Below are 21,887 nucleotides of genomic sequence, written 5' to 3'. Positions count from 1 at the left end.
ATTATGATAGTGATTACAGAGATAATTGAGAACACTATCCACCACATCCCTAGGTCCCCAGTGGCCTCCAGCAGCTTCAGGCTCATCCCCAATCCTCCTCAATGATAAATCCTAGGCCAACAGCCCTCAGCCAACAGCATCCTGCCCTTGACTCCAACTACAAACTCATCCTCAAAGATAGATACAGTTGTGTACCACTTGCTGGTGAGGAAACATGTGGAGAAATGAACACTTATTAGACAACTTCACTGTGCGAACATCAGAGGGTGCACTTAGCATGTTCACAAACTAAGATGACTATGAGGCCACCAAGGTAGTATTGTAGGGGACAAGGCTGTATCTGTGGTCTGTTGTTGACTGACACTCTGCTCTTCAACACGTGACAATAAGGATGGCATTTCTGCCGTGAAATTTTGAAAGATGATGGCAACTTAGAGTCATTTTCTTGTGAACTTGTGTGGTACACTTATGAACTGTGTGGTTCACTGGCATGCTATGTTCATCACAGAAGCCAAAATGGAGAACCTCATTTGAGACGAAAAAGAATGCAGAATGCCTTAGGCTGATCCAGAAGTGCCAAGCCGGGGGCCTTAGAGAGACTAGGGAGCTTAAGCAAATGTACGAAGCAGCAGGTGTAAGAGAAGGGATCGTGGACAGTATGATGGGTAATCTTGATTGGCAACCTGACTCAATGTAGAATCACCATGGAAACACCAGAGAGAGAGTGTGTGTGTGTGTGTACGAGGGTATTTCCAAAGGATTTAACTGAGGCAGGAAACCCACCCTGGATGTGACTGCATCAGCCTATCGCTTGGGTCCTGCACTGATGAAAGGGAGAAAGGGCTGTGAGCACTTGCGTTCAGCTCGCTCCGTGTCTCTTGACTGTGGGCTGCTGCCCGGTGCTCTTGCCGCCAGCCCGCGGTGTGGCTTCCCACCGTGATGGGCTGGCCCCTCACAACCCCGAGTCAAGGTCAACTCATCTTTGCTTACGCGGCTTTGGGCTGTCATTTTGTCACAGCAATTGAAAAGTAACTAAGACAGAGGACTGCACAGCTCCTGCCCAAGAGAATGGCAGCTATTCGCTGAGTTGGATATGGTGGCACACGCCTGTCGACACAGCACTCGAGACAGAGGCTGGAGAATCGCCACAAGCCCGCCTGGCCTACATGGCAAGACTCTGCCTCCAAAAAAAAAAAAAGAAAGAAAGAAAAGAAAGACTACATCTATGCACCAGCCAATTCTTAAGATAGCTTTATGGGGCTGGAGAGATGGCTCAGTGGTTAAGAGTGCCACCTGCTCTTCCAGAGGTCCTGAGTTCAATTCCCAGCAACCACACGGTGGCTCAGAACCATCTATAATGTGATCTGGTGCCCCCTTCTGGCCTGCAGGTGTCCGTGCAGGTAAAACACTCATCTACATTAAATAAATAAATATTTACAAAAAAAAAAGATAGCTTTATGAACCAAAATCCTGGGAAATGTGCTTTCCAGGGGTCAAAGGTCAAGTCTCGATGCTTCAGACCTTGTCCCTTCTTTCTGTGGCTGGTTGGCCTGGCAGAGTTTTGGAAAGAGAAGCAGGTGTCCAGGCTGGTTCTTACAGGAATGGATCGGGGGCTCCAGATCTCCATGCGGCTTCAAAGACTGCCAGCATGTTTTAGTTACCCTAGAATAATAGAGTCACCATTCAGACATGCTTGGAGTTGGGGAGCACTGGGTGCCCACCCTGCTTATAGCCAAAAGGATTGTCCACGTGAAGAGCATCTCGCTGGGGGTCCTTCTCCTCCCCATCTCTTCTGGTTTGGGTGCCACAGGGTATGGTGGTTTTCCGAATGGCAGCTACAGTGTTCTGAGCACCTACCACATGTCTGTTCTGGCCTGGTGCTTTACAGTGACACCCAGCTGTATTTGTATCATGGCCCCCTCTTGCAAAGTAGAAAACTGAGCATTGGGGAGAGCAAACTTTGCCATAACCAATAAAAAGTAGAAGTGGAATTTGATCTCTTAGACTGCACAGCCTGCATTTCTTGTGATTATTAATAAAAATGGGTAACATCGTTTGAGTCCTTATCGCATGTGCAAGGCGCTGTGCTAGAGATTTTGTGTGTTACATCATTTTATCTAGGCAGATTATTGTCTTCACTGAACAGATGAGGACACGGAGGCTCCCAGGGTGCCAAGACTCCCCAAGTCACACAGGTAGAAACCAGCAGATCTGGGCCATGGCCATCCTCACTTCAGTGTCAGCACTCTTGGCCCTGAATGGGATGATTTTTTTTTTAACTTGACAATGGTGTGAACCCAGTTGAAACTCAGTAGGAAACTGTGCAGCGAATTTTGAATTTTGATTTTTCCCAAGGCTAGCAACGTATGGTACAACAACCCTATTTTTCAATGCTGGGAGATGGCAGCAAGCCACGTCTCCCAGTCATCCCAGGATCACCAGAGGGAACCAGCACTCTGCAATGCAGAAGCTTCCACATGCCAGAATCCGGTAAGCCCTTAGACACTATGCATACTGTTACAACATAGGCTTTGTGCTAGATAATTTTGCCCAACTGTAGGCTGCCGTAGGTGTTCAGAACACATTTAAGGTAGGCGGGACATGGCTGCAATGTTGGTCCATTTAACTTACCAAATTTTTAACTTATCGTGAGTTTATCAAGACACTGATCCTCTCTGCCAAGCCTTCCTGCATTGGCTTCTTGCCACTCAACCTAGACAGGCATGCTCGCTCACACCCTTGCCCAAGCACCCAGTTTAGATCCCAAGCAACACAGAGCCTTTTGCCAAGCTACTAGAGGCTTCACCTCGGGGAACTGCAGTACGTATAAGAATCCATATTGCCAGGCAGGAATGGCACATGCTTTTAATCCCAGCACTTAGGAGACATAGGCAGACGGAGCGCTGAGTTCAAGGCTAGCCTGGTCTACAGAGAAAGTTCCAGGACATCTAGGGCCACACAGAGAAACCCTGTCCTTGGGGGGAGGGAGGAAAGAATCAACATGTATCTAAACAATTGTGAGCCTCTCTAACGGTGCTGTGTCTGGCCTGTGCTTAGGCAATTGGTGAGGGAGACATAGGAAAAGCTGCAGGTCCATGACATTACATGGACAAGGATGAAAGTATCAAAGGTACGCTTGGGCCTCTTTCCCAACAGCAGGCCTGCCCCCAGGGGCTCTGCTGGATTTGCTTTGGCACCCCCAGTTGCCCTTCTGGATAACAATCATCAGGGTCTTGGAGACAGTGGGGCCCCTCAGCTGGGCCACCGAAAATCCAACTTTGTCAGGTAACTGGCATGTGTCCCACTTATGAGAGACATGCTTTTTTTTTTTTTTACATCTTTTAACTTTTATTTTTTTTCCTTTATTAATTTATTCTTGTTACATCTCAATGGTTATCCCATCCCTTGTATCCTCCCATTCTTCCCTCCAGCAGGTTACCAAGAAGAGACTTGATACCCTATGAGCATATACAGGGGGAGGTAATCCCCCTCAGGAACAGTCATAGGGGAGGGGAATGAGGGGAAAATGGGAGAGACATGCTTTTACCAGCAAAGTCTGCAGTAAGAGCCGGCGAGGGCCATTGTCCGAGGAGCCCTGAGAAGGTTTTTTTCCAGGCCTCTGGCAGACAAAGAACGAAACTGGGCCCGGTGGGGGCATTCCTGTTTCTTGGGAGCTCTTTCTCCAGAAGTCCCAGGATTTGCCCTTCTCAACTGCTTTTCATTCGCTCTCTCCCCTTGGAAACTGCGCATGCATTTGATTGGCTGAGGGGGGCGGGGGTCCGCTATCTCCTTACAAAGCTGGCCAATTGGCTTTTCCATCCTGAATCTCAGTCCTAGCAACATCATTTCTGCTTGGACTTAAACTGATCTTTTAAAGACATACAAGGTAATGTTTTGTAAAAAAAACAGTCTTAACATTTCACAGGACCACACTGAATTATGTGTGCTTCCTTTTTATTGTCATTGTTATTCTATTTTATTTGCCCTTGATAGCAGTCCAGAACAGACTCTGAACGCCTCCTGCGTGGCAGGCTCTAAACACAAGGATCTGAGAATGAATAAAATGAGGCCCCTGTGTTCAATGAGCGCACAGAGAAACAGACACGTAAACAAGGCCACTGTAGCAGCAACGTGTCTCAGGGAGGAACCAGACAAAAAATAGAAATAATAAGCATTGTGTAGTGCGGTAGAGTTCACTTCGTCACACCGCGCCTCAGCTGAGCCTCGCAGCCACTTTGATGTAGGGCAGACAAGGCCTCTGTTAGCAGCCAGAGGTGCTGGATGGAGAACGGAGATGTGGCTTGTCCGAAAGATGGACCAGGAACAGGATGCCAGGCACAGGCTCTGGCCACAGCACTTACATATTCCCCAATTTAAACCAGAGTTAAAAGACCAGGTGTGAGCTTTCCACTCCTGTATCTATTTTGTAAGGGCAGGGGAGGGTGCTCACAACATATGGGGAAATAACAGACAAATATCATGATTAATCTTTGTGTTCACTCTTACAGTACATGACGAAGCACAGGGACAGTACATAACGAAGCACACAGACAGTGCATGATGAAGCACATGGACAGTACATGATGAAGCACATGGACAGTACATGATGAAGCACATGGACAGTACATGATGAAGCACATGGACAGTACATGATGAAGCACATGGACAATACATGTTGAAGCACATGGACAGTTTATGATGAAGCACACGGACAGCACGTGAATAGCTCTTTCCCTTCACAGTTGAGCTAAGGGCTGGGCTTTCTTTTGGGCAGTTTTTCCAACCAGGGAAAGGAGCTCACTGTTAGAGCCCACATTTAGCATGCACACACTCCTGGGTATGATCCCCTGGGGCTCATAATAAATAAGTAATAGGTAACAGATAAATATTAAAGTTCCTTACTTTGTGAGACCTTGACTTTAAAACTACGCCCTTTTAGAAGTCCATCAAAATTGGAGACTATGAAAATGTATTTTCAAATCCCCTTTTGTACTACGTCCTGTCGCTGATACCATGCCCTCTCCCCATGCCTCATTGCAAGGGTTAGCATCAGGAAGAACCGCCAGGGCCTTTGCATACTCACTCACCTATACAGACCTACTTTTTATTTTAAAAGAATTAATAGTAATAGGCATACTTCAAGTGTTCTTTCCCTCCCCACAACTTAATAATAGTCCATTTAATGATTAAATTTCTATTTTCAAAAAAAGACACAGGGCTCAGGTGACGGGGTAGGGTATGTAGTAGGGATACGTAAAGCCAAAAGTTCAGGCCCCAGAACAGGGTGGGGGTGGGGTGACAGTGTGTGGAGGGGGCTCCCTTTCAGCCCCAGGCTCTTTGGGAACTATAGCTTACCATCAGACTTGGCCAAGTCTAAAAACATACTTCACACAACCAGACCCCAAAGTGGCACAGAAATGACACCAAGAAGCCTCTGTACGACTGTCACAAACTTTTGAGGAGGACCCAAGTTCCCGAGGAACAGGCCTGAGAAAGGCCTGAAGAAAATGCAAACAAACAATGTGAAGGCAGCAAGTGCACGTGAGGAGGCCACTGGGGCCCTAGTGAAGCCTAAAGAAGTTCACCCCGGATGCCAGGGGCCTCACCACAGATTCCACCAACTTGCTGTCACCGCCTACCCCAAGCTTGAGAAATGGATTTGTGGCTACATGGCCAAGGACCACCAAGGGCCACTGTGTGCCAAAGGTTGTGTTGGAAATCCTAATGTGTCATTTTAACTGACACATGAGCGCGCCCAGACACACACACTACAGGGCATTGTGATCCCCCTTTCTCAAATTGAAAAAAAAAAAGTGCAAAGAAATTCTAATGCCTTTTCGCCTGTCACTACCTTAGCATCAGTCTGACTGGCCGTGAGCTATGATTCACATCCATGCAGAGCACAGTGTCTGCACTGTAAATACCCTCCTTCCACATTCTAGATCCTTCGCACATCTAGCGTGACTTTCGCTTAACTCTACACAGCCACAATGCCGTCATCTCTTCTGTTAGGCCACAGTTTGAATTTCACCTTCGAAATACCTGCTCCGTGACTGTGTTCACTGTCCTGAGCACAGATGTCCTCTTTCTAGAACTATTTGATCGTTTACACTTGCAGTTGTGTTTTTCTCTTAGAAGCACTTAGACACACTGATCCCTTAAATATTTGGATCACCCCCGACTCCTTTCTAAATGGGCAGATGATTGTGTCTGGATCCTAAAGAGCTCTGAAAATAATGGCCATGACATAAGCTCAGCCAGTATGATCCAGTCTTACAGATCAATATCAGAAAATCGCCAAGAGCACTTTCAACCATTTAGATCTCTCTGTTACAGTTCTCCCTGCATTCTGCACAGGCCCCTTATATAACGTTCAGCACTTTAGTAATTACAAGTTACAAGGTGTATTCCCCATAGAATGATAAAGTCTAGGAAGGCAGCAAGCACAGCAGGCGCTCAATAAATACTTGTTAAACTAAGTCAACTGAGGTGGGCCACCACATTCTCAGCATTTCTCTCACACTAATGCCAGTAACATAATTCAGTGTTTCTGGCTAAGAGTATCAAGTAGGAGCCAAAGGCACAGAGATGCTCAGCGCAAGGACTGAACTAAGATGACCAGGGAGAGACAGGACCCTGGAGCAAGACAAGGGACAAAAGCTAAATGAGGGTTCAAGAGCCCAGATGATGAGGACAAGAGAGCAGTCCTTTATCAGATCTCTGGGACAGGGACTAAGTATGGATATGCCTCAGTTTCCCCAAGGTAGAACATCATAAGAGACCTGAAACATCCTGTCTGAAGAAGCCACTGATCAAAGTAAAGACGGTGCTAGTGGCCAACAACACTAACGGATGCACCTCTGCCACCACACCCAACAGAGACACCCTAATGGAAAGGGGGCTCGTGTTGACTGAGAGATTTCAGTCCACCATGGCCAGGAAGGCAGGAGCGCGAGTGGCAGTTACTCCCATGGTATAGACAGGAAGTGGACAGAGATGGACGGGACCAGAGGCAGACCTAGCCTTCTGAGGTCCACCCCCAGAGACTACTTGCATCAGTTGGTCCCCACAGCCTTCAAAATAGCATCTTCAAGTAAGGACCAAGCTCTCAAACATGGCCTATGGGGGACTTGACACATTCAAACCATAACACTAAGTGTGCCTGAAAATGTCTGGATGAGACAAGGCTCCAAGAACAGCCATGTCACTCAGCTAGGTGCCACTCATCATTACAAACTAAGTCATAGAAATGACATCCACACTTGTTGTCCCTAAAGGAAACTAAGGTACTTCAGTAGTTCATTTATTCATTCTCTCTCTCTCTCTCTCTCTCTCTCTCTCTCTCTCTCTCTCTCCCTCCCTCCCTCCCTCTGTTTCTCTATTTCTCATTCCTTTGCAGGCACTATATGATATAGAGGGAGTTTTTCCCCTTAGGAGCTATTGCATTCTGCTGAGCTCAAATCCATGTGAGAATCTGACCACCTGGGGGAAAAATCTAGGCTTTCCAGTTAGACGAATGGCTGAAAAATGAACTGGTTGACAGTCAGCTACAGATTGAAAATGCTGTCGCCAACTGTGGGAAGGAAGAACATAGCAGGTTGCAACTTCTTGGAGCCATCTTCTGTTGCTTTTCCTTGCTGTGATAAACACCGTGACCAAACGCAAGTTGTGAATGAAAAGGTTTACTCAGCGTACAGCTTAGAAGCCATCGTGAAGGAAGTCGAGGTAGGAGCTAAAGGCAGGACCCTGAAGACAGGAAGTAAAGCAGAGGCCATGGAGGAATGCTGCTTACTGACTGGCCAGCTTTTCTCTCCCGGGAACACCTACCCAGTGGCCTGAGCTCTCCCACATCGATCATTAATCAAGAAAAAGCCCATATAAACTTACCTACAAGGAACTGTCATCCAGGGACGAGGAAGGGGCTAGGCAGGGGGACATTCAAGCTGGAAGTGGCTGGAATTGCTGTGGTATGGAGCTATGCATGAGAAACATCTGTTTTATACACACTTTGTTTTTAAAATCTGCAAAGAGCTGGGCCAGAAATGGTTGAGACAGTCCATGCACTGCAATGGAATAGACTTCAGCATCTCTTCACCACTCCCTAAGAGATCCATCCAAATGCATAGCGCCCTTGCCTGCATGATTGGACCCTGTTAGGTCCTGTTCTGTTTTAAGCCCTAGGCCTATATCCCTGTCTATCAGATTTATAAGTTTGCATTAAAGATCTGTGATCTCTAGATACAAAGAGAGAGGAGGGCATATATAGATTATACATATACATATATACACACACAAATATAAAACAGATATGCTAGAAGAGAGACATGTGGGGTCTAGAAAGAAATACACTGAATGTTTATACCAATTACCCAAAGACTAGCTTCTAGACTTTTCTCCTTCTTTCTATATTTTTCTTTATTTTAAAAACTTTTAAAAAACAAATGTGTAAAACACCTATAATCAAAAATGAAGTTATAAAAAAACTATGATTTTTGTGGTCAAACTTTGCATTATTCACAATATCCAAAACATAGGAACAACTCCAGCGTCCACTGACAAACAAATAGATAAACAAAATGTCACCTCTCTGTACCATGGAAAGATAACACCAGCCCTTAAAAGTAGGAAGAGTGAGGGTCTGAGTCATACCTTAGCAGGCAAAGGTGCTTGCCGCCAAGAACCCACACGATGGAAGGAGAGAATGAATTCACACTAGTTGTTCTCTGACCTCCAGTTACACACACGACACACACACACCCCTACCATACATACATACATACATACATACATACATACATACATACACACACACACACATGTAATTTAAATTGTTTAAATAAAAATGTTAATGTAAGCAAACCCTGTCAAATGCTACAACATAGAGGTGGGTTTCCACACTGGGGGAAATGAGCTGAGCCCATCTTTCAACACAGCTTCTCCATGGTCACCACTCAGGGGACCTGCTGGCTGGAAAGCACCTGAGTGGCTCCAGCACAGATTCTTCCGTTCCCGTTCTCCTCCCCCAGCTCTGGGTTTCAGACATCACAGGCCGCAGCGTTTCCCAAGTATTTTGTGATCTCTAAGCCTTGTGTACATTTTATGCTCTCTTCATAAAATGCTTTCTGCCACCCTGAGAATTTCTACTCACCCGTCAAACCCCTACCCAGAATTTGGTCTAGTTTCTATAACTTCTCCAGTTCTCCAAGGCAACAACTCAACTTCTTGTCTGAATTTCCACAGCACCAGGCTCCGACACTCTTAGCACAGAATATATATATCCTTGCTTAGTCCATTTTTATAACCATCTTTCTAGAAGACTATGAGCCTGTGAGAGAGGGGCGTGAGGAATACACTTGGCCTCTCCAGCTTCCATCTCACGTGTATCAGGAATTCAGAATAAGCTGCATTCAATTCCCTGCAGCTCTCCTACAAGTAACCACCTTAAGTCACTGTGTGGTCTGCACGGATGCAAGAGTCCCACCTCCAGACCCTTTGTCTTCCAGATTGTCTCTCAGCTATGCAGAAGGAAGCCTGGCTCTGCTTCATTCCAGAGAAAGCCTCTGTGAAATCACAAGGCCCATCACAGGAAGACGTACATTCAAGCAACAAACACCACAGTGAGCACCTGTTGGATACTAGGAGACGCACCGCATACTAGGAAAACACAAACAAGAGAGACTACAGTTCTGAGTTTTCTGTCTTGCCTCCAATTGGCCATCCACCTGACTCAGCCTTTTGAGGCTGGAAATGCAAGGGTGAACCACCACCACATGCAGCCTTCAGCATAGTTCATGAAGCTTTAGCTGTAGGGAAGAGACGAAATAAACACAGGAGAGAAATCACCATGGAGCCTGAGTGTCAGAGAATTCAGGTCAGCTGATCGATGAAGGGCTACTACATGGCCCTTGGGTAATCTGGAGGTAACAGGCAAACAGGGGGTTGGGTTGAGTACCAAAAGATCCAAGAGAAAGAACATTCTGGAAAAAGGAGAAATTGTGGAAGTTGGGGAGTCAGTGGAGGAACTGAAAGAGCTGGAAGTGACAACTGGAGAGAGCAGGCAGGCAAGAGAGGAGGTAAGAAGACCATGGCTTTGTAAATCCAGTCTAGAGTCCTCAAAGAGAGACTCCATGGGACACTGCTGAGGGACTTTAAACAGAGGACATAAGACTTCACTGTAAGGACATCTGCTAGATGCCCTGGGGGAAACAGGCCACAGGAACAAATGAAGAGAGGGAGACCAATTAATTAGAAGTACAGCTCTCACTTGGGACAAGTTTATCTCTTGGAAGTCACTTGATAATATCTGGAGAAACGTTTGGTTGTCACAAATAGGGGCAGGTTGGCCACTGATAGCTAAACTCCCTCAACCAAGAAAGACCCAGGTCACAACATCAATGGTCAGGGAGAAGCCATGAATTTGGAAATTGTTGTCTCAACCCAGCAGGAGCTGATCAATGTCACATTGTGGCAATGAAGATAGAGAAGGAAGGGATTGTCCCCACGTGCAGAAATAGTCCACGGTCTCCTACATATTTCCTAAGGCCCTGTTCAAGCCAGAGCACAGTCCATGTCCAATTGGCTCAGGAATAATATGGACAAAGCCAACTCTGGCCTTTGGGCTTTCAAATGCTTAGTCCTTGGGAAGAAGAGAAAGTATGTGGGCTGGACAGAGATGTAGCTCAGTGTTTGCCTGCCATACATAAGCTCTTAGGCCAAACAAGGCCTAGAACACATGAAAGCTTGTCTAAAACAAAATAAACAAAACACCAAGGAAACATGAATGTAGAGAACAGCTTTAGGAGGCCTGGGAAGACTCCAGACTTAGTGGTTAAGAATGTTTACTCTTGCACAGGAGTCAAGGTCAGTCCCCAACACTCCTATCAGATAGCTCAACAGCAGCCTGTAACTCAAACTGGACCTGATGCCCTCTTCTGGACTCCTTAGGCACCTACACACACACACACACACACACACACACACACACACACACACACACACACACACAAATCTTTAAAAATAAAGCCTGATCTTTTGACTTGAGGCTATCACCTTTTCCTCTTGTTTTATGCTATGTACACCCATGCATATGCACATGTATGTACAAGTAGTCACACACATGCAGATAAAGATTTCCTATGCCAGAAAAGAGGGTTAATAAAATAATGTAAGTGTAGATGTCATGGGTCTATAAGAAAAAAAAAAATTGTTCTCTGCTCCACCCACCACAATGGAAGGAAGGTATAGTAGTTACGAAAAAGATTCATAGGAAATGAGAAGAGACAAAGCCTCTGTTAGAGCAGAGATCAGGCTTGCAGAGGCAACCAGGGTGGACTAGGGACAACTGTCCATATGCATGTGAATGACATGATGCCCCCTCCTTCCTGCATATTATATACAAGAGGGTAAGGAAAAGGGGCATCCAACAGACAAAGAATAATTGCTAGCATGGACGGACCCCTGAAGACACAATAAGAAAGATGACAACCAGCTCTGCAGCTGCCAAACTCAACTGGTGGTACATTACATCCAGCGGTCCACCTTTGGCCATGATCCTAGAGAAGATGGAACAGAGGCCCCAAATTGGCCCAGATGTATCTCTGTCAACATCCAGCAAAACAGAGACTTGAAATGGAAACCAAGTGACAGAAGAAAGAAATGAAAGGGTATTTCTTGTGCCTCTGGGTTGTGGCCAAGGTTGACTCATTCAGAGTTGCAGATGTCATGGGTTCCACAGTTTTTATATGCACTGTTGTCACTGAGCACAAATCACAGAATTCTAGGGGCAGTGTAAAGTCCACAGAAGGCACCGTGAACACCCCCCTGCCACCATACAAAGTGCACTGTAACACACAGACAAGCGCGCGCACACAACCACACACACACACACACACACCAGGCAGCACATGTGGATCAGGACACAGCTGTTTCCAAATTGCCATTTAAATCAGTAGCTGAGCACTCCACAGTTGAAAATATTGTAAGTGACCACAAAGCACCACATTGACGTTACTTAGCAGAAGTGGGAATGCATTTGTTTCCCTCAGCCCCTCTTCAAACTGCCTCCTGAGAAAAAGCACTGTAGGAATCAAAGACTGGGGTAAAATGGACAACAAGACGACATAGATAATTCATAAGTTGTGCTGACTGACATGTTTCAAACCATGAACCAAGGAAGGATCTCGCAAACCAGTTGGGGAAAGGCTTTCAGGACAAAGTCTGGGGAGACTGGCCTGATTCAGCAGTTCATGCCCAACACTGCTAAGGTTGTCAGGACAATTTCATCTGGCTTATCCTACATACGTCACCCCCAAACACAAGCTGGGAGAATGATCAAATAAATTAGAGAGTGCCCAAATTCCCATTTCTGGCTAGCAATGAGCTGCCAGGAATGAGTCACTTCCAGGTGAACCTGAGGCTGGGTTACTACTTCCTGGGTCCTGTCCGAGGTCACAGCTTCCTCCGCTCAGCACATTACAGAAAACAACCCTGATCCCTTCCCAGCAGCTACTCTGGGAAGGACTCAGCTTTGGGAGACTCTCCATTCCTCTCTCTCTCTCTCTCTCTCTCTCTCTCTCTCTCTCTCTCTCTCTCTCTCTCTCTCACACACACACACACACACACACACACACACCCTACCATCACCTTTCCAAAGCACCTCCCACCAGAGTGACGCCTCACTGATGTGCACTGGTTGCCCCTGGGATGGCAGGCATTAACTAGACTACAGCACCAAACCATTCTCACCTTGCCCAGCCTCTCTCTGACGGAACCCTAGCTTACAGTGCCATGTTGCCCCCACCGGCATCTTGTCTTCCTGTGCCAGGAAGTTTCTCTAAACTGCAGGTCTTCATCTGGAAAAGCAGTGACTCTCTTGCAAGAGGCAGAGGGGTCACAAAACAAGAGAAAACACATCCTCCATTAAATAAAGCTATATAGTCTGCTAAAGGTACCCAGTATATCTATCTTTTGGGAGCAGTGGCACACGCCTGTAATCCCAGCACTTGGAAGGCAGAGGCAGGTGGATATCTGTGAGTTTGAAGTCAGCCTGGTTGACAAAAGTGAGTTTGGGACAGTCAGGGCTACACAGAGAAACCCTGTCTCGAAAAAAAAAATACTGAGTGGATGACTAAAAGAGTTAAAGGGAAAGGAGAAATCATCACTTAATATATACTCTCTGATGGGAGAAAAGACCCTCCTAACATGGCCAATATGGATCCACTGGGAGGGGCCTAGAAGAAGAGCTGTACCCCATCAGGACTTGTCCAAGACCAACTGGCTTCTAACACATCCTTCACCAAACCTCTTGTGTTTACAAGAGACAAAGTAGGAAACTCAGCAAACCTCGAGTATTTCTTGGCATGGAAAGCACCTCCTCTCAATGGAACTGGAGGCGTGCAATTCCAGACCAAGAGCTTGTGCCCTCCAAAACGCACGTGAGCCGCACCCCCAATAGAATGGCATTGAGAGGTGAGGCATAGGTTGTGGGTCTCTCCAGTTGTGATTGTGCCCTTACAAGAAGAGTGCTTTATCTCCGTGAGCATGCTCTGAAGAAAGGCCATGTGAGTGCACAACAGGGATGCAGGCCAGCGCGGACTCACCAGAAACGGGATTTGCTGGCACCTTAATCTTGGAATTGCCAGCCACCTGAACTGGGAGAAAGAGGTAAAAGGCATGCAGCCAGCGTGTTGTGCCGCAGCAGTCCAGGCCAAGGGAGGTGGCGAAGGAAGTGCTCCTCAGCCACCCTCAACTAAAGGCAGGCACACTGAAGAAACAAAGATGGCTACCTGCATTTTTTGCCCTTGGGAGTTCATGGATGAGGGTCTAAAGAGTAGGTTTTGGTAATAATGCTCAGGGGAGAGAGGCCAATGGAGGGGACTGCTCATGCTGCCTGGGAGATCTGGGAAGGCATCGTGTGTAGAGAATGACCGTCTGGGTAGACTCTGGAGGGTGGTGGGGGTTGGACAGATATGGTGGGGGCATTAGAAGGAGAGCCAAGGCGTGGGCAGGGAGGAGTTTGGTGTAGAAGAGGAGTGTGAAGGATTGTCGGAGGGGGGGGGGTGGTTCTAGTATAGCTGTGACCACAAGTCTATCTTAGAAAAATATGACAAAGATAAAAAAGAAAGACGGCTGAGTCTCCACTCCTAGGGTTTTTATGGACTTCAGTTCAAAGGCCACGAGTTGTAAGCTGGTAGCCAAATGGGCTGCCTCGGCCCTATTTCACCAATGTGCCTGGTTAGAAGGGGTAGAATTTGTAAAAGTTGGGCCACCATTTAAACAACCAAGAGATCTGGTTTCAGTTCAGCTTTGCTCCCAGCAGTGGGAGAACTGCCCAGGCAGGGCTCACCCTCCAGCCAGCCATGACAAGATGGAGGGGCAGCCCTTGGGCCACAGTCCCCACTACTCCCCACTGTTCCCCCATCCAGTGTGCTTCCCTTCGTTTATCCCGCTTTAATGCTCGGGGGGGGGGGGGGGAGAGCAGGGGAGACCCTACTGAGACTCTGTGATCATCCTAGGGCGTGTGTAGGATGCTCTCTGCAAGGCTGAGTTCATTCTGACCCTCGGCTGCAAAGCTGTACCTTGGGGCCTTTTGATGCTTTCTTATTTTCCTGTCATTTTCAAAGGATACTTCTTAATCTCTCATGAAACTCTATACAAGGCTTGAGGACAAAGTAGATAATCAATGTTTGTTGGATGACTATGTGAACATAGGCTCCTACTGTGTGCTTTATCTCTAGACCAGCTCTGCTTTCCCCAATTTTTTCACTTTGGCTACTAAACAAGTTGGCCTAAAATAAATAGGAATGCTCCTAAAGTCAATTGTCTCCGTTTTCTTTTCTTTTTTTAATTTTTAAATTTTATTTTATTAATTTATTCTTATTACATCTCAATGGTTATCCCCTTTCTCAGTTTTCTATCAGGCTGAAATGGCAACAGGAAGCTGGTGAGTGAATGTGGAAGAGACCATTATGTCAACAGTGAGAGAGAGCAATTAGAGCCTGGGGTGTGGAAAACTCAGCAGATAAGCACCCCAAATGCTATCAGTGATCTTCAAGGGAACTGCGGAGGGCAGCAGGGATGCCAAGACGCTGGAGACAGGCCAATGTTCTGATTTTAAAAAAAAAAGGAACAAGTGACAGCCTGCCAGTTTCCGGCTAGAGAATGTAATGTCACTCTCAGGCAAGGTTTGCGAACAGATTGGAAAGGGACACTTAGAAGCGCCTAGAACGGGAAGTAATGTCCATTTGGAGTCAGGTCAAATTCATCACGTTTCCGACAAGACCCCTAGCCTAGGGCAGCAGAGAAACGTAACAACACGTGTGGTGTCAGTAGTGCGCAAGGAGCTAAGGTGACACCTGGGATATATTGGTAGAAGTAGGACAAGCAGCATCATGGGGCGGGGGGTTGCTACCTTTCTGCCACCTTTAGAGAACCTCTTTAAACTTGAAGCTCTCCTGCAAGTTTCCAGCACCTGTGAAAAACTTGAGAGATGTGGGCGGACTTAAAGGCAGCAACAAATAGTTGCACTCAAGTATGAACGTGCAGGCCGGATGTGGTGGCGCACACCTATCATCCCAGCACTTGGGAGGCAGAGGCAGGCAGATCTCTGTGAGTCTACAGAGTGAGTCCAGGACAGCCAAGACTACACAGAGAAACCCTGTCTCAAACAAACAAAAACAACAACAACAAAATCAAGTATGGCTGTGCGTTTGGACAGGACGTGTGCCCTCAGGTCTATCATGATTGTCACCACCGCTTCTACTGCTGTCAGTAAGATGTACCCTCTGCCATGAGCCATCCTCTACTCCTGTCAGTAAGATGTGCCCTCTGCCACGAGCCATCTTCATTCTCCCTTGCAAGCACCCAACACATTGGGATTTGCAAGCCAGGAAGCAGGTCTGAGAGTGAAGGGCTAGGGGGTGGCTCCATTCGTTGGCAGAGTGATTCGCTTACCATGTAGGAAGCCCTAGGATCGACCCCCAGCATGGTATAAACCCAGCATGGCGATGCGTGCCTGTAATCCCAGTACTCAGGAGGGGGATGGAGACAGGAAGATCATGAGTTCAAAAGCATTCTTGGCTACATAGTACAGGACTATCTTAGGGTACATGAGAAGCCCACCCTAGAGCCCCCAAATAAACAAGTGAAACAACAAAGACAGAAAACAGTAGTAGGAGGTCGTGTTACCAAAGCAAATACGGTTAAGTACAATCAGGGGCACAACCAGAGTCTCCCTGGCCCCAATGAGTGGGCAGTCACACAGAAGTGTCTGTCCTGTTGTGAGAAGTCTCCAAGAAGAAAAAAACTATAAAACCAATAGGTGGGTGATGCCATCAAAAAAAAAGTGTGTGTGTGTGTGTGTGTGTGTGTGTGTGTGTGTGTGTGTGCGTGTGCCGTGCCGTGAGCCACAACAACTGTACAAGCACCAAGTATGTGGGCCCAGAGGATGCTGGATTTTTCCCTGGAACACAGGAACTCAGGTACACAATCAGATTCAGATGTCTGGGAGGCAAGAGAAGGCTTGGAAATGCTACTGTATCCGTGTAAAGGATACATTCTTTGTTAAGTCAGTGAAACTGAACAGCGTTCTGAAAAACCAGAAGTTCCCCTCACAGAATTCAGTCTCTGAGATCTGTCTAATGAGGTAGACTGTGTGCACCAACCTGGCCAAAGGCCAGAAAGAGAGTAACTGGCACAAAGCATTACTTTTGCTCGTTGGTCAAACATTCCTCAGAGACAGCCACAAAGGTTGAGGGAAGAAAGTTAAGAGAGAAAACAATGGGACGCCATCAAGAGGCAGCCAGTCCCCAGCACAACACTGCCATCTGCTACTGACATCAATCCTTCAGGGGGCTGTGTCAGCCAGACAATGTGCCAGGGACTCTAAGCCTGGGAAGATTCCGGCCTTGCGACCTTGGGTAAGTCATTGAACACTGCCAGGCCTCAGCCTCTTATCTCGGAACCTGGGCTCACACTGACCCTTTTGTGCACCATGTGGACCAAGAGCAGTGAGGTCTGGAACTGAGCATCCCAGGCACATCACCTCTTACAAGAGTGATTAACAAACAAGGCTGTGGATGGAACCCAGGGCCTGGAACACGCTAGGCAAGTGCTCTACCATCAAGCTACGTGCCAGACCAACAAAACAGAAAACACTGAAAGAAAAGATTTCAAAGGGCTTCAGGTACAGCAGTTATGTGATCTAAATCTTATGGATGTCAACTATAGAGGGGGAAATTTCTTAAACTAACCAGAGTCTAGAAGAGCCCAGATCTTTTGGACCAGTTTCCTGAAGAAAGAAAGCCATTATCATTGCCTTGTATTTGCTGGTTGGTCGTTAAAATAAAGGTGAGAGGTGAAAAGGAAGTGAATTAGCTGGAGCAATTGACGCTTCATGGATCCTCAGGAAAGGTTGACTGGCCTGCTGGGAGCAACCCTTTAAAGAGGACATAAGCAGATTTCCTACCCAGACCAACTGTCCAAACAGTCCCCTTCTCTTATCTGTCATAACATTTTTATAGAACTTTCCATTAAAAAAAAAAGTCAAGCTTTTTAAAGTTCTATGTATATATACACAAAATTACACAAAATTTAAAAATATACAAAATTAAGCAAAGATATACAAAATTAAAAATTGGTTTTTATTCTGAGCAGTAGAGTGAATCCCAGTCTCCAGCCACAGGTAAAGGGCATGTTTCTCAATTGTCAGCAAGGCCCACACATCTAAGTCACTGTTTCTGACACTAAGCTAAACCCTAAGGAGGGGGGCGAGGGCCCAAAACTAAGATAAGAAAAACACAGAGCCCCACCCCCACTCCCACCCCTACCCCAGGCCTATTTTCCTCCCAAAGCTTCCTTAGGTATCTGAAGGTAGAAAGCAGCCCTGGACAGGACAGGTAGGCAGCTGGAGGCCACTGACTTCCTGGGGCGTGGAGCCCTCAGGCAGCAGCAGAAACAGGCGGGGCATGATCAGCTAACTAGAACCTCAAAGCTGCTTGACAGCCTCAAAGCCAGGCCTCCACACCCACTGAAGATGCAGTTTCCCCACTCCCTGTGAGACCACAACACGCCCTGTGTCGCAGCAAGGAGAACCAAGGACCAGAAAGAAAATGGGTGCTTGGAGTGGGAGCCGGGACTCCTCTCAGGGCGCAGGCTCTGCAAAGGGCAAGCAGGGCAAAGGAGCCGTCAGCATTCCCCGCTAAAGCTGTGCTTAGAAAGCGTGAGGGTGAGAGAAGCCCACCATCTGGCCTGAGGGCGGGTGCTGCCTGCCTGCATTTAGCTGTAGGGCTGCAGCCCTTCTCCTCCACTCAGCTAGCATGGATTTAGGGAGCGGCTTCTGCACGGAGTGTGTAGGTTCTATGCCACCCAATCTGGAACCAGCACCCAAAGGTCATTGGGCTCTCCCAGCAGGCAGACTTTCCCCAGAACCATAGCAGCCAGGCAGCACCTACCAAGTCCAAATTGTATACTGAGGTGCAGGCTTTGAACCAAAGCTGATGACCCGAAACACCAGTGCACGGAAGGACTGGAAGGTAATACATTTTCTGCACTGAATTCTCTCTCTCTCCCTCTCTCTCTCTCTCTCTCTCTCTCTCTCTCTCTCTCTCTCTCTCTCTCAATGCCTGCATTAGTCTGGATCGATATGTCCCATAACAGTTAATCCATGGCAACTCAGACCAGGCAAGGAGGCGACAAAGAAGGGCTACTTAAGGATGCTGTGCCCCCTGCAGCCCATACTCGTGCATTTGAATTTCAGCCCAGAGAAGGCAGCAGAGGGGAAAAAAAAAAAACCACCCAACCACCCACAAAAGCCAAAAGAAGGGGTGGGGAGAACAGATCAGAAAATATATACATAAATAGCAAAAGTCTTTCACAGTGGTAGTGAGGGGGAGGAGATCTTGACTGTCAAAATGGCCTTAGCGTGACATGTCACTGCCACGATGATGGAGTACCGGCGACACTCTCAAAGTCCCTTCCTCACACACCTGCAATGCAGAGATTTCTGCCCTTTCTGTAATTCACGCTCCCAGCCCAGGCACTATCTGCAGCAGGAGCCAGTCCGGACTTGTGCAGCTGCCACTGTTCCCCCTTACAATAAGATCATTGCTGCCTAGCAACTTCCACCAGGGTAGGGAAGCAAAGGGGGAGACAGGAAAGGGGGGAGACAAGGGAACGGAGAGGAGGCAGGTCCCCCAGCCCGCAGCTCACCTTTTATTTGGGCTTCATATTCGGCAATGATCTCTTTGTCTTTCTTGAACTTAGTTTGAGATGACATCTTCCGACGTGGCAGAAGAACTGACAGGCTGTTTGATTTATTTCTTCTTTTCTTTCCAAGTCCTCTCCCGAGCCTGGGTAGTCACACAGCAATGGTCGATTTCACAGGTCTGGGGGGCTAATCTCTTTCACTTGGCTGCAGAGCAGGGGTAGAAATCCTTCTTCTAGGAGGAAAATGCTCTCTGCTGGCAGGGAAATGGCTCTAGTGGCTCGCTCTGGTCAGCTCCTCTTGCAAAAGAAGAAATCACCCTGGGAGTACCATAACCTGCCCCAGATTTCCAGGATTTTTCTTCCAAAGTAATAATAATAATAATAGCAGCCAAGGGCACCCTTGTGCGCGTGCACACACATGCACACACACATACAAGTAGAACACACATGCACGCGCACACACACACACACACACTCACTCAGACACGCTTCCACGCAATTGTGCTGTGCACACACCCATCCACACTACAAGCGCGCGCATACACACACACACACGCGCGCACGCGCGCGCACACACACATACACACACACCCTCACTCACACACACACACACCCGCTTGCTCACTCATACACACACATCCACAAGAGGCACGGCGCCTCCTGGGTCGTGTGGCTAGCCTCCGGTTCACTTTGGAAGGCTCTGCGAAGGAGATGGTCAGGTTGCCAAAGGACCGGTCATCTCTCATCCTCCCTCCGGTCGGTCGGCGCCTCGAGTCTGCTGTCCGGTGAGGATCAAAGCCAGGAGAGGGAGATGGAAGTTTTCCGGCTGTAGCGTCTTAGCTCCGCTGGACCCAGGGCTGGACTGCTCACCACCCTACAGGGCTGGCGGAGCTTTCCCCTACCGCCCTCGTCACTAGACTCCGCCTCCCGGATTTTATAACAACTGACACATTGTAGCCTACAGGAGAGCTAAACTGCCTGCAAGGAAAAAGGGAAGAAATGCGCACAAAAGGGAAGGCAGCAGGAGGCGGCAGGAGGGGGGAAAATCAGGTTAGGAAGGCCTCGGAGGCTCCTGCAAACTCCAGGGAGGAGTAGTTGGGCTGGAGATTTTTCTAACAAACGCTGGAAGATTCTTTTCTTTGCATGGTGAAGATCAATTCAAGCCCTCAAAACGTCAGCTGTATGGCAAGATGTCACTCTGCCTGGGACCCTGGCAGATGGCACCCAGGGAAAGGTACTGAGAATTTTGAAGGAATTACTTGAGAACAGGAGCAATTCCAGAGGTTTCAGTTTTGCAAAGGTGGGGGGGTGGCAGGGCCACACCCAGGCTCTGAGGCAGTAGCTGGCAATTCTGCCTCCCCTTGCCTCAGTTTATTTACCAGTAAAATGAACCCTCTTTGGAGGCTCTTGGTCTACACTTTCTTTTTTTTCTTTTTTCTCTTTTTCTTTTTCTTTCTTTCTTTCTTTTTTTTCTTTCTTTCTTTTTTTTTTTCTTAAGAGTTTTTCAAGACAGGGTTTCTCTGCATAGCCATGGCTGTCCTGGAACTCCCTCTATAGACCAGGCTGGCCTCGAACTCACAGAGATCCGCCTGCCTCTGCCTCCCAAGTGCTAGGGTCAAAAGCATGTACCACCGCAGCCTGGCTTTCATGTACACTTTAGCAAATACATACCAAAAGCTTACTCAAGGGCCCACTGGAGTTATAAAAGACAAGAGGCTCCATACCACGGGAAGACCGGAATTGAACTACACAGTGAACAATAGAATGTGGTAAAAATAAACAAATAAACAAACAAAAAAGACAAGTGCTAAGGAGAATTAAAAGTATTGCATAGCACACAGTATTGTGAATGTAAGGAGGTTTTTCGGGGAGTGAGTAAGAACAGAAACTAACTTTGGCCCAGTACCTGGGCACATGGTACACCCCCTATAAATAGTAGCAATCAAGGTTACCCAAGTATCCTAGGTGGTACATTCCATATAAGCCCCAAAGTAAGTGTCCTCTTATAGGTGACAGAGCGCAGATCTAGATGGTGGGAAATGAGTTACCACAGTCATCAGGTTTCCAACGCCGACAACAGGATCCACCAGTAGTACAGACTCAGTAGGAGTCTCCAGCAATTCCCACTGACGTGGACACCCTTCAGATAGTCCAGTGTCACTTGTCAAACCGGAATCAAGCACTATATAGGATTGCTGACCACTGGAGTTCAACAATAAACTATCCTTAAGAGTGTCTTGTCCCCCAGGAGTTCCCTGAGAGAAACTTCTACCACCTCCTTAAAATAGCTACCACCTTCTACTTGTCTTTCTGGAGTGATCCAGTGTGTGACTTGGCTTAGGTTTAGAAATGAGGAGGTTAACTCTCATCAGCCCCTAAGGGAACCTCGAGGGAAGAGTACAGCTAGAATGGGCCTGGAAAGGTGGACAAAGTGGGACAGGGTTTTCCCACTGAGTGAGCGAGCAGTGAGTGAGCACCCCAGGCTGCTGAGGGGACCGCACAGGATCTGCCTGAGCAGAGTCCACCTGGTGAGTCATCAGCTTATTATAGCTCCCGACACAGAGACAAGAGGTCACAGAGGTCATAAGAGCAGATGCTCCAGCCCACATCCTCCTGCCTCAGCCTTCCCAGGGACGTGTAAGCCCTCTGCTATGCAGAAGTCACAAGCGTCATTAGAGGAAGAT

General features: G+C 47.5%; 1 protein-coding gene across 5 annotated transcripts in view; it reads right to left on the bottom strand.

The window, feature by feature from the left end:
- Positions 1-20,120, bottom strand: part of SRGAP3 (SLIT-ROBO Rho GTPase activating protein 3) — a 229,215-nt gene extending 209,095 nt beyond the window's left edge. For 3 of the 5 annotated variants that reach the window (XM_084765997.1, XM_084765993.1, XM_084765994.1), the window contains exon 1: positions 19,207-20,120. In XM_084765997.1, the coding sequence (XP_084622123.1) occupies positions 19,207-19,273 (67 nt within the window). In that variant the 5' untranslated portion in view covers positions 19,274-20,120. The remainder of the gene's footprint in view (positions 1-19,206) is intronic. The other 2 variants (XR_014776192.1, XM_084765996.1) reach the window with 2 other exon arrangements.
- Positions 20,121-21,887: the final 1,767 nt, after the last annotated feature.

Source organism: Acomys minous (genome assembly GCF_964271855.1).
Source record: "Acomys minous genome assembly, chromosome: 17".
Lineage (NCBI taxonomy): Eukaryota > Metazoa > Chordata > Mammalia > Rodentia > Muridae > Acomys > Acomys minous.
This window is presented reverse-complemented; position numbering and strand designations above follow the sequence as displayed.